The sequence below is a fragment of the Thermobia domestica genome, chromosome 2 (genome assembly GCF_964235325.1).
Source record: "Thermobia domestica chromosome 2, izTheDome1.hap1.1, whole genome shotgun sequence".
Classification (NCBI taxonomy): Eukaryota; Metazoa; Arthropoda; class Insecta; order Zygentoma; family Lepismatidae; genus Thermobia; species Thermobia domestica.
In genome coordinates, this window is record NC_137455.1 from 49,606,313 (window position 1) to 49,620,085 (window position 13,773).

The 13,773-nt window shown below is 34.9% G+C and overlaps 1 protein-coding gene across 2 annotated transcripts in view; it reads right to left on the bottom strand.

The window, feature by feature from the left end:
• The window catches only part of LOC145671919 (nucleoside hydrolase-like), a 55,013-nt gene that overhangs the window by 4,103 nt on the left and 37,137 nt on the right, over positions 1–13,773 (bottom strand). For both annotated transcript variants that reach the window (XM_081741135.1, XM_081741129.1), the window contains one exon: positions 6,944–7,080. In XM_081741135.1, the coding sequence (XP_081597261.1) occupies positions 6,944–7,080 (137 nt within the window). The remainder of the gene's footprint in view (positions 1–6,943; positions 7,081–13,773) is intronic.

The window sequence follows — 13,773 nt, forward strand, 5'->3', positions numbered from 1 at the left end:
CTTGGTTTCTTCACTGCATACACATCAATAGTTTAGTTGACGAAATCTTCAGTAGGATTAGTGCCGTGTCGTGGAAAATCAGCACTTGGCGCGAGAGTATAAGATGGCACCCGTATATATGAGTGAGGTCGACAGACCAGCCGCGAAAGGTGAGAAAATTTTAAAAAGTAAACTCTGCTTTTCCTTGATTTTGAGCACTTTTCATTACTTTTTTCCTTTCATTTTATATATGTGCACATGTGCACATGTGTTTTATTCCTCTGTTTTTCTTTCCTTCTTTTCTTTTCTGTTTCCCTCCCGAATTTTACAGCCCCATTACTTCATTACTTCGGCGCCCGGGGCCATCGCCCCGCTTGCTCCTCCCCCATGGCACGGCATTGAGCAGGATCTTCATCACCTTCAATAGCAATCTTTTACTCATATACTACTATCATATTGATAAATTCTATATTAAATCTCTAACCAAGGAGGGATAACTGTTCCTCCCTGATCCCTCTAAATGACGCACTCTGAATCTCACCCTTTAAATGAATTATTTTTAATTAAAGAAAGGTGTGTTTACTTTAACAATCGTAAAACACATTTAGGTCTGTTACTTCCGATGGGAGAAATGGGATTTAGGCGCCCTATTTCAAATAATGCAAGAACTGTACATTTTCAAGAACTGAAGTCTGCTGACATCAGATATAATATGGAATGATCGAAAGATCTTCCCTATCTTTCCTTTCCTATCTCAATCTGTGTTAGCGCTACCTACTAATATATAATATAGGGCGAGAGTATAGTACCTACTAAAATACAAACCTTTCTTCAACAGTTAACAATTTCATGTTCTGCCAAACTCGGTCATAGCGTTAAGAAATACAAGTTTTATTGACTATTTGGTGTTCTATCTTAGATGTTACGTTTAATATTTATATTGAATGGGTCTGCGTCATTTATATGTATATTGAGAGATCGGATTTCGTCTGCACGTGCACGGAAAGAAAGCAAATAATTGGGTGAAGTAATTTCTACATTTTGTGACTGAATTTTTTTCAGTTTCTCCGGGGGGGAATGGATTTTCTTCGGGGGGGAGATTCCCCTCCGGGCTACCCCCTGAATTCAACCCTGGTTATGACATATTTTAAACAAAATTATATCCATTGCTGTATATAATGTAAGGACGCAATAAATTAATAGTGGCGGAGGAGGAGAAAGAAATGAGGCCTAAATCGCTAAGCCTGTCTCAGACGGGACTGAAGTAAGGATGCAATTAACGATCGTGTGAAAAGTGACTTGCTCTTACTCCAGGTTGGAATTTTCTGCTGTCCTTATTTGGACCCTGACTTGGAAGAATTTGAAGCAGTTTCTATTTTCTCCTGGACTTGCATACAACTACCAATCAGAAAAGAGTAACGCCTGAAGACATTCATTTCTCGCTGTCATTTCAAAACATGGCTTCTTGGACAAAGTAGGGTTGCCAGACGTCCCGGTTTTCAATGAAAGAATTAACTGTCCCAAAAAAAGGCTTTCGGGACGCCTGTTTCCCTTCTTCAGATTGAAAAAAGAATCAACCTGCATGAATTAGTATGTCTCACCTAAAAACGGAGGGCCTTATGCGGAGTCGTTCTGAAGCGTGATTATTACCGTACTAAAGAGTTCGACTAACATATACTTCCTGCAGTAGTCAGACTTTTAGTATAACTCTAATTATACGTCAAAACGACTCTGAATAAGGCAGGGAAAGTTTTCGGAAGATTTGTTTAGCCAATTAATATCATTAAACAAACAACAGGGTATTTGATATTACATCCATTCTTTCGTCCTATAGGTTGATTAGCTTCCAGAGGTGAAAAAAGATTTTTAAAAATATTCAAGAGGTAGCATATGTTAGGTAAATAATTTCTTAAATATCATTTTCAATAGAAAAGAACGTATTATTCTCTGTGACTGGCTTTAACTATGTACTATTTTATACTTCAATTTGCAGCACAGAACTGCTTCATTATTGGAACTTGAATCAAAAATGACTGCTCTGAGCCATTGCATGTTAACAGCATTTAAACTATTTCGTCCTGTCTGCCGTCTTCTTAGGCACAACTTCTTCTGAGAACTGAGTTGTCTTTAATATATATTCCCATGTGTGGATCATATTTCAAAAGATGCTGTGCATCCATTCAATAATTTTGGATTTATATAATTTCCTTTATCTGATAAAATTTTGAGGTTAAAATTCCGTAACAACTTACTCTAGCACAAAAAGTGACAAACACATAAAGGTATGACTTGTTTAATTTTGACACTGGATTTTTTTCTGTCAAACTTTTGGGGAGCCTGCGTAAGTTTTTAAAGAGACCTACTTTTTGTTTATCGTCCTGAATTTAGCGTAAATGTTTTTTTTTTTTTTTTGGCTAAATGCTAAATTTGTATTTCTTTTAAGGTAGTGTTTCTGACTCAGCTGATAACACAACAAAGAAAAAGGTATCTCTTCAATCATAATGGGAGGGTGTCGTAATTGGCGCAATATTCAGGACCTGTTAAACACAACAAATCAGAATTCTGAATAAGGGACGCCAGGCATCTCTTCTTACATTAACTTTTTACATTCTTTATACCTCCCTTGTGGAGCTTCATTTGCGTTAACTATTTATTTATTTATTTATTTAGTCTTATTTTACATGCCAAAATTAAGGCTAATCATGCCTTGTCTTCCACTTGACCATGCAATGATTATGATTAATATTACAATAATAATAATAATAATAATAATAATAATAATAATAATAATAATAATAATAATAATAATAATAATAATAATAATAATCCAATATGTAGGGTCTATAAACTATAAAACACACACATCACATCACATATATTAGTGAATAAAAGAACAAATGAAAGATAAGAAGAATAAAAATCAGCGTTTTTGTCAAATATTAGTAAGCCTTGACAGACTTATGGAGGGTCTGCTCAACTGACTTCTTGAATAGATCGATTGACAGATCGTTTTATGTTGGATGGAAGGTCATTCCATGCACGGATAGTGGATGCAAAGAACGCATTCAGTAAAAGTTTGACGAGTGCAGGGGAAGAGAATGGAGTTTATTTACACCTGATCTTGTGGTTGCAAACGTTGAAATAAGTAGAAAGGTTGTTCAAATCGCAAAGCGTTAAAGAGAAGTGTGAGTCGATGCAGATGACGTCTATCGGCAAGTTTCAGAAATCCCAACTTTCTGCTTGAGATTATAAGCAAACCGTATACAGATATTTTGGGTACGTTGCAAATTGGATATTTTGGATACGCACGCTAATTCTTCATTTAAGTCTGATAGAGCTACATCACAATATTCAAAGTGAGGAAATATTTTACAAGTAGTAATTTTGTGTCAGTGGGTAGAATTTTCTTTAGTCTAGTGAGTGAATACAAAAACCAGAACGCTTTCTTACAACGCTGATGTGAGGTTTCCACTCGAGAAATTGGTCGGTTATTAGATCTGTTATGTATAGAATGAACTGGAATATTGTGAGTAGTAACCGATAAAAGGCAGATAATTAAGTGACTCTGATCAAATGAGTAGGAGACGATCTATATAGTCCAAGTTTTGTGTCCCGGTTTTTCGTTTATAAAATCTGGCAACCCTGGACAAGGGGAGCATCAATCGGATTAATAGTCATAATTTCCAGACGTGCTTTTTTGGGGAGGAGGGGCGGAGCTCTGAGAGTGCCCTCGGAGGAAACCAAAATAATTCGTCTATAACATAAATAGAATAGTACTGTGTGAAAATAATATGTGAACCAACGAATACTAAGTCTGGCCCCTTCGGATTTTTTTTTTTTTTTTTTTTTTTTTTTTACTGAAAGAAACACTGTACAGACTCCCTCATGTTCGTATCTTGCTTCCGAATTTTCGGAGTCACTAATTCCAGTATTGTATGGAATTCTGAATAGTCCATTCTGTAAGAATTTTTTGTAGAAACGAGGATGATCTACAAGTAGTTAATTATCCACCATTGAAAATACGGTACTTTCCTGTGCCTTATTGCGGCGAAGAATCCACTTCCTCGCCCAGCAGCTCCTCTTTCATTTTTTTTGGGGGGGGACTTTCGTGCCAACAACAGAGCAGATATCGCTGCCATGGCTATTTCGTCCTCTTCGGATGAACTCATATTGCAGAATAGAAAAGCAATAATGTTCACGATTACGACAACTGATTGCCCTTCAAATGTTTTTCGTCTACTTAATACAGCGGTCACGAGAGGCTCTGCTGGTAAAACTTAAAACTTACCTAGTTTTAAGGGTCGTCTGAGATCCTTACATCACCTCAGGATAAAAGAAATTGCGTGGAAGTTTGAATTAACTGTCAAGTTGTAACATGGGTTGATGCCTTAGTTCAGGTTCATGTGACAAGGGTTTTACAATGTGTACGGACAACGAAATGAAAACTTAAAATATGTTTTTTTTTTTTTTTTTTTTTTTTTTTTTTAATGAAGAAGGTTCTTTTTGGTGGAATTTGATGCTCATAAGTTTCGAATTTGAAACCCTAAAAGGCATATGCTGACTCGAAAACCCCCTACCAAACTTCGCAGTGTTTCAGCATCTGCACCCCCCCCCCCACACACACACCAAATTCTATGATTTGGTGGAAAGCTAAAAATCCGTGACTTTGTTCTTAAATATAGTTGATGGCCTACGCATACATCAGAAGTTTACCTTTTGTTACAGATACAGAAACGTTACTATTTTTTAAATCTAAATATTTTCTATTAGGTGGTCTTGCTTTTAGGTTTAAAATAATTAATTTGTTTTGATTTTTTCCTTATACAGAAAGAAAGTAAAAGTAAGATGCATTCCTCTTCAAAAGATAAATACATGTGTACAAAAATAGGAAATATCTTAGTATAATAAAAACAAATTATATTTTTAAATGGTTCTTCCCGGTTGTTTTTATCCGTTAAAATTTATTTACTTAAAAAAAAAAAAAAAACTAGGCGAGAAGAACTTCATGAGCGTTGATAGCTCAAGATTTGTGAGTTTTGAAAGGCATAGACATTTATCATAATTTAGCAGTTAAACATTTATGTTAATTTCACACCTCAGGCTAATTCACAAGTGAGAGACTGTAAACTGTAACACAAGAAATACATATTTTCTGATGGTAACAAGGGGAGACTGAACGTTAGACAAAATGTCTGTTTCTTAATGTTAGGGATATGATAAAAAATGAACGCTGTGAAATTCATTTGCGGGCTTTTTGTTACGATTTGAGCGACTTCTATTTTGCCTAACTTATTTCGCTTTATGTTGCCTATATTATTGCTTAAATGCCTAGTAAGTTTTTTTTTCACGTCAAAATCAATACTTCATTTAGATAACTATATTGATGTCTTGGTTCAATAAATCTTTCTGTCGGCTCCAAGAAATTTTAAAGTTTTATAAGAAACTCACTCAGGTCTATTTTAAGGTCAAATTCTACTCTGATAGATTGAATAACTACTACAGTGAGAAATGTGAGCAAATTATATTCCTAATAAGGACTTGAATATCTTGAAAAAATACATTGCTATCACGTGAATTTGTAGTTACTGATTCCTTGTGACGGACTGCCGAAATTTGTTAATTGAAAAGCTATTTAGTGATTTATTTATTCCTTCGATCATTATCACTTTGTTTTTTCGAACTGCTGTGTATAGTGCTGTGAAAGTTTGAAATGCTGTATCAAGCACTGAGAAACTTTGTAATGGTAAATGGCCCTGTGTAGCATGATCGCTAATGCTCTCGCCTTTGATACGAGCGGTCCCGGGTTGGATTCCCGGTGAGCACTTGGTCGAAAAAGTGTAACTGAGTTTTTTTCCTGGGATTTTCTGGCAAATACCGGGATGATAGGTAACATAATGGTTCCAGGCCATTTCCTTCTTTCCCCAAATCCCCGTGTAGCGTGATTGCTAAGGAATGTCATCCCTCATACATGATGGGCTGAAATAGCCATAGATACCGAACGCCCAGAAAGACAATTCCTAATATCCCCCCCAAAAAATATATATTGCGCTGTAAATAATTTAATTATGAAATATACATGTAAAATATTTATTTTTTCTTATTTAAAGAAAAATATTCCCACAAACAATGAACACTGACTACTACTGAACACTATCGTAATTACTTTCAGTCTTTGTATGTCATTACATGCTTATATTTGCTATTTAGAGCTAATTTTGCCTATTTACTGTCTTTTTTTTGGGGGGGGGGGAGGATTATAACTATCTTGTTGCCGGCCCATTTTCCATGATTCTAAAATCTGATCTCTAGTAGGAAGGTTCTTTTACATTCTTGATTTCGTATGATCAAGACGAAACGTGATAAAATTGTCTTCTTTAAGCCAGGGGCGTCATTTAGGGGGGGCAGGGAGGGGCAATTGCCCCCCTCTGAGTTTGAGATTTATGCAGATTTTATCAATAGAGTAGTAGTAAATGAGTGAAAAACGCGAAATTTTATTTATATCAAGGGGTTTTGCCTCCCCCCCCCAAACAAAATCTGAAATAACGCTCCTGCTTTAAGCAGATCTATGAAGATATTGATTATGGTTCTAGGGCGTGAGTGGTCTTCAGAGCGAACAGTGGCCCAGTGCTAGAGCATTTACCTGTTATGCAAAGTGTGTAAATTCGATTCCAGGCCATATAATTTTGTGGAACAATCGGGTAGTTTTTGAGGGTGTTTTATCCGTTGTGCTACTAGTTCTTTTATCATTTCCAGTCTTGCGTTTACGGTCGATCAACTTTAACAACCTAGATGTTCAATTCGGAAGTCCATTTAAGCAATTTTCACTGGATAAGACATAATATTTATTTCAAATCAACCATCGTAATAGATGAGTATTGTTTCTTGTATTGTATAGAAAGTTGTAAAGATTAGATCATGAACTGTTACCTTTAGTGATAGAAATATAAATTATAGCATTACTTACAAAATCAATCTTGAGATCTAGACACGTTTCCCAAGGAACCAGCCAAACTGGACATTTCGAACGATTGAAAACGATGTGTGCTGCTTCAGGATCACAATAGAAATTAAATTCTGCGTTAGACGTCACATTTCCGAGCCCTGAAGTATAGATCACAGAAAGTCTTACGTTAATTCTTTATGTGAGCAACTAGGAGTTTGATGCAATAAGGGCGTAAGTCTGAAACATGCAGTTGGAGAAAAACGATGTTCACAATTTAAGTAGTGATTTTTTTTCTTACATTTATTCCGATATTGAATTGAAATGTTACCAGGAGGTTAAACAAGCATGGCAAAAGCCACAAATGAGTTTGATACAAAAGGAGGGTAAACTCGCTTACGCCCTTATTGCATCAAACTCCTCAATTAACTTTGCTACTATATAAGATTGTGAAGAAAACGTGAATACCTATGATGTATTATTCATAACTCTCAAGTACAAGTGGATTGTGTAACTACGGTAGGCTTTCAAACTGCGAAACCAAAAGATGTATATCTATAACTTCCAGCTGCAACAGGGGAATGGATGGAACCTGTTCATCTAATGCTGAATCCACATAAGAAACAGTTTCTTGCTATTCCTTACAATTATTACTAATTTTTATATATATCAATATTCTAAGGTCAAACTTTGGTATTTTGGTTGTTGATTATGATAGTACAGTGGTAGCGTGTAATCATGAGTTCCTTTCTCCTAAAATGTATATTACCTGCAATACAATCTGTTTCTTTATTTCCAAGAGGCTGCGCGCTTAGCCAACGCAATTCTACTTCAAATAAGGAGATTATTTCACAATTGCTTGGCGAAATGTTGTTAAATATAGTACTACTAGTTATTTTACCTATCATAAACCTTAATTAAGAATTGCTGTAAGGAAATAAGAAACAATAGTTATGGAATGACGATGAATGTTTATTTGTAAAAGCTACACTTATATCAAGGGGAATGTAGTCCTACAGATCACTTTAAATTATATCTCTCGTATAGTGGTTAAACCAGACCAGGGTCAAATTAAACTTAGAGAGTTTGTTTTTGCTCTTCTTCCGTGTCTTGATAGGCTAAAGCTAAATATATTTTCCAAACGATGTTTGTTTTCGTACAGGAGAATGTAGTTTTATTTGATGAATTTTTGAATTAAAAGTTTTTATTTTTTCATTCTTCCAGTGTTTTCTCATAATGATCCTTGGTGAAAATTACAATTCAAACCGGAGATTGTACTAATTCTTACTACTACTAGCTTCAGTAGACGAATGAAGCAGAGATTAAATCAAGGAATAATCTACACCTCCCCAACATCCCCTAACACCCCCCAAATTTCTTTACACACACCCCTGGATGGAAAAGGAATACTCCCCCAAATCCGATTGTATCAATCAGTATCATGTAGGTTATTTATTACATCAAGTTAAAAAACGGTTTAGCGTTTAGGAAAGAAGACAATATTCTTATTTATTTATTTCACTTCAAAATACGAAGCGATCTCGTTCTTATGTACGGCTTCGAGAATCACATGACCTCATTGTTTCGGGCGGTGGTGTTTCGATCAAAACAATTGACAAAATAGATCTGCTCATACCTACCCTCCTGGGCTCCGCGGTTGTTTCCGAGAAGATGGACAGATGCAGATGACTGAAATTGGCAACGTCTTGAGCGGTCATTCACCTACCTCCTCCTCAATAAGGAAAAATGTGACAATATATGATGACTCGGCCGGTAGTGGTCACCCTTTCAGTAGTGGTCACCTATACTTGCCGCGACCTTATCCTGATAGCCGTGATACACAGCTTCAATTCAGGCGACTCCGCGCACATTACATAGTTCCTCCCGTTACACAAGTAAAACATTACTTAGGAGATCAATTCAAAGAGTTAATTGAGTTCAAGTATATAAAAATGTCAATACAGAAACAATATTTAAAATAAATGATACTACATTTATTAGTAAAGGGTTATGAAAATGACGTCACGACTCAGAATCGGAAAGAGAGAAGGAAAGAAAGGAGTGAAAAGCCGGCAGCTAAGATGCGAGTCTCTTGCAAGTGTTGCAAGATTATAAACTTGAAAAATCTTATAACAAAAGCAGAGGACCAGTAAAATTACTTAATTGGTCAATGTTAGAAAAAGTCCACAATGGATAGGAAATGGCTTAATATTTTTATATGATATATAAATTAAATAGAGTAACTACCCCGTAAGAAACTTCATTGCCTGCTGATAAATGAAACAAAAGAAATAACGGAACTCACATTTAACTTCTGCAATTTTTGTGCAGAGAGTAACACTGCTCTGCCAAATATCGTCTTCGCACGTGCGTTAGAGTGGGTACGTGGGTGTACTGAAACTAAAACCATGAAGAGTGTTAAGCGCGAAGTTTAAAATATGAATGAATCCGAATTATCATCTTCTCAGTATTATCGCAAACACGAGGAAAGGAAACTTCTTTAAAGTCAAGCAAATTAAATTGTCAACAATTTGTACGCTCGACTAAGAGAAAAATATGCAGACAAAACTATTGAAGAAATTGTTAATATGATTGTTGCCGGTTCGCTGTGGTTTACTCAGTGCCAATGTAGAGTTGCTGTGCTTTTAGAAAAAAAAAAATCGTATTTTTAATTTATTATGTGGGAGGGTGGCTGCTCGTATGTTTCTGTTTATGATTGACCTTTTCCAAGTAGATATATGAGAATAACTTCATTTCTTATCCTTTCTTACCTTAATCAATTGAAATGAATAAGCAAAATAGTTTTCATGCTCTCGGGTTTTAATTGTGACGATTGCAAATACATGACGTGCGAATTTCCAATACATTTATTACTATTGTCGTGTCTTCATGAATTATTAAAACAAATAGACCAAGAAACATATTTTTCGTAAGCGGCAGGGAAAGGACGAGAAATCATCGCTCCGCGCATATCAGCTGAAACTCAGAACAGCGCCAGTTGAAACCCTGGCGATTGAGAGCCAAACCAAAACACACACACACACACATACAAAGGCTTCCCTGTGAAAAGGTTCGCGCGCCGACATGTATTAATGCGCTTGTGATGCGGCTCTCAAGTTAACATTGCGTTTAGTATAGTTTATTTTATAAATATTGTGAATCTTTTTAATATGTAAGAATTCAATAATGATCAGTTATTTCAAAAATATATTTATTTTTTACGCTTAAATTGCAGCCGTGAGCTTTAGGTGTGACCACTACTAAAATATAAAAATGACTACTTTTTTAGTAACGATCACACTAGGTAACCATAATTGAAAACACAATTTTAAGTAGTGGGCACAGAAATGACCAGAATAAAAATTAGTGGTGGGCACAAAAACGGGCTTTTCGGTTTTTGGTTTTTGAAAATCTTTAAGAAACCGGTTTTTCACCGAAACCGATTTCGTTTTTTTTAAAAGCGGTTCGGTTTTTCAGCGGATCTGGTTTCGGTTTCCTTCAAAACTGGTTCCGGTTTTCTCCAAAATTGGTTCTATTCCTGATCAGAATATTGTTTCCTTGTTCTACGGAAACCGATTCCGTTTCCACAGAAATATAAATTTTTATGTTTTCCAAAAGTTTTCGCCGAAACCATTAGGGGTACAGTATGCAGTTTCAGTGACAAACGAACCGGTTTTGGAGAAAACCAAAACCGTTTCGGTGAAAAATCTAACCGGTTTTTGGAGAAAATCGAAACAGTTTTCGGTGAAAACCGAACATGTTTTTGGAGAAAACCGGAGTAAAACAAAACCGATTTCATTAAAAACAAAACCGGTTTCATTAAATACAAACCGGTTTTGGAGAAAACCAAGACCTATTTCGGTGAGAAATCGAACCGGGTTTTGGAGAAAATCGAAACAGTTTTCGGTGAAAAACCGATCCGGTTTTTTTGAGAAAACGGAAACCGGTTTCGGTGAAAAACCGATCCGGTTTTGGAGAAAACCGAAAAAGGTTTCAGTGCAAAACCCAACCGCTTTTTGGAGAAAACCGGAGAAAAACAAAACCGTTTTCAGTAAAAAAACGGTTTTGGAGAAAACCAAGACCGATTTCGGTGAACAATCGAACCGGGTTTTGGAGAAAACCGAAACAGGTTTCGGTGAAAAACTGAACCGATTTTTGGAAAAATCCAAACCGGTTTCAGTGAAAAAATGAACCGGTTTTGGAAAAAAATAGAATAATATACAAAATACATACGAATAATATACATACAAAATAATAATCTATACCGTACCGCGTTTACAGTTCTCGAATTCTTTTGTTTCTTTCGAAAGATGTTACAGAAAATCTCTAAAATTAGTGGCAGTTTAATTTCGTTGTGTGGAAGACCCTTAAAATATTATTTTCTGCCAGATTGGACCTTCATGTATGAATGTAAAGGTACATAAGCATAGCTTCACAATAGGTTTACATATTTTCTTTTATAAATGTAACATTTTACTTAAAATGTAATCATATTGTAGCTTCCTTTTATATGTTTACGCAATTCTTTATTTTCGTTGAATATTGTAGCTAACTAATATTACTTAGTTACAATATTACTTTGATAACACTAGAGTAGTGATCATTTCAATGTAAATTAAATTTTACCAAGAAAATGTAATACGATTAAATACAGTAACCTATAATAAGTGTCAAGTAAAATTAGTGACCACTACTGAATATAAAAGTGACCACAACTAGAAAAAAGTGGCCACTACTAGCAAAACTGCTCTTACCAATGAAAAAATGGCATATTTTCTTACTGCTTCCCCTAATGAATGAAAGCTATGATTGCACTGAAAGAGAACAAGATTTTTCTTTAGCTGAATAAAAACTACCTCTGTAACATTAAAACACAAGTGGCAAAAAAATATCAAAATCAAAATTTCCTTAAGGGTGTCCACTACCGGCCCAGTCACCCTAGTAATAAACCTATACAAGATTCAGTTGGTAAGTGCTACTCTGCAAGTGGTATATCAACGGACGGAAGTTAGAAGGGTGTAGTCAAATCGTTTTTAGATATGAAGAGATCGGTCGAGGTAAGAATTATATATATTTAAACTGAGCCTAGTGTTATGCAGGAACGCATTTGTCGCTAGCTTAGTTTTTTGTAAAGTATATTTTTATTTACGTAAATTCGAGCAGATTATTAAAATTACATTTAAAAAGACAAAACAGAAAGATACAAAATATTTGTAAATTGAAAAACTGGATTTCTGGGAAACAATTAAATCAATGAATAACAATAATGAAATCAATGATTTCATTAAATCAATGTATTTTCTTCAAGAAATAGTCTTTAAATTAAGACGAAATAATATTTCTGTTGAGTGTGGAGTACAACTTGCTCAAGTATGGGGATGGGGAATATCATAACCCAAGATCAGGTGATTCAGTTTTTTTTTTTAATTGGTTTGCTATTTAGAAGGAGAAAATAACGGATTTGAACTTGGTTTCGTTTTTGTATTAATATGAAATCTTTGAATTTAGTTTCCTATTCATGTTAATATGAAATTTTATCTTAATGATTAAATGCACAGAAATTACGGTAATCTTTTATTTTATTTTATTTTATTTTATTTTATTTTATTTTATTTTATTTTATTTTATTTTATTTTATTTTATTTTTTATTTATTTTTTTTTAGCAGATTGAGCTCCATAAATGAAAGCTGCAAGGGAGGGGAAACATGGAACCAGTTACTTTTGCTAATAGTTGCATAACAAAATATACTGTTTTCTTTGAGTTTGTTTAAAACTGGATATTACTATTCTGAGAACCCCCCTTTTGTTTCGAACACCCCCCAAGTAAAAATTACTGGATTAAGTATATTCCTGTTATTCGGAATCCATACCAGAAACCGTTTGTCGTCTTCTATTACTGTTTTCGCAAGTGGGAATATATATTAAAACCGGAAGTTGAAGCTGATTGCTATCACTTCTGGTTGTCATAGATGGATCAAGTCAGAAACAGAATCTATTCTTGCGGCACCGAATTCATTTCAAAATTGTGCTTTTCGCTATCGATTACCGTTTTTCACCATGGTGATCAGTGTTGAAAACGGAAAAAGTGAAACCATTGATTTTCCACTACAACCGGTTTGTATAGAAGGAAAAAAATCAAGCTGAAGTTATTCTTGTGACTCCTAATTCATATGAAAAAGCTATTTCTCGATATACCTTACTGTTTTTTGTGGAAGTCATTATTGAATCCAGAAGTAGTAGTAGGCCTATAATTATACCAATTCCAGTTTTAGTAGAGAATACAGATGGAGATGGCACATTTTCTTCAGGTATTGAATCGATTCAAAAAATAAATAATAATTATTATCGCTATCTATTATCGTTTTTATTCAATATCAATCAACATTGAAACTGGAAATAGGTGATTTCTCACTTTTTATTTGAATAGAGGAGATAGAACACATTGTTAGGGCACTGAATCGATTAAAAGAAAAATATTGCCGCTATCTTGTATCGGTTTTGGTATGTTGAAACCGGAAATAGTAGAAACTTTCTACCACTTCAAACTTTAGTAGATATAGTAGCTGTTAACCGTTTTTAGACTTCCAAACTATTCCACTTCTGTTTTTAACGTCTTCTCTGGGTGTGCAAGTCGTGTGTTAAGCCCAACGAAAAATGAAGAAAAGAGTGTTTTAATTTAATTAAATGGATCGTCAGAACTTGGGATTTTTTATTTTCAACAAGACAGAATTAACTGTTGAAGTGCAGAAGAACAGAGAAGTGCTGTGCGGTCTCCGTCATGTTTTGAGGAGGCAACTCTGCGAGTAAGTCGTTTGCAACGCTTTGGCTGAATTTTCACTACTTTAGAAGATTC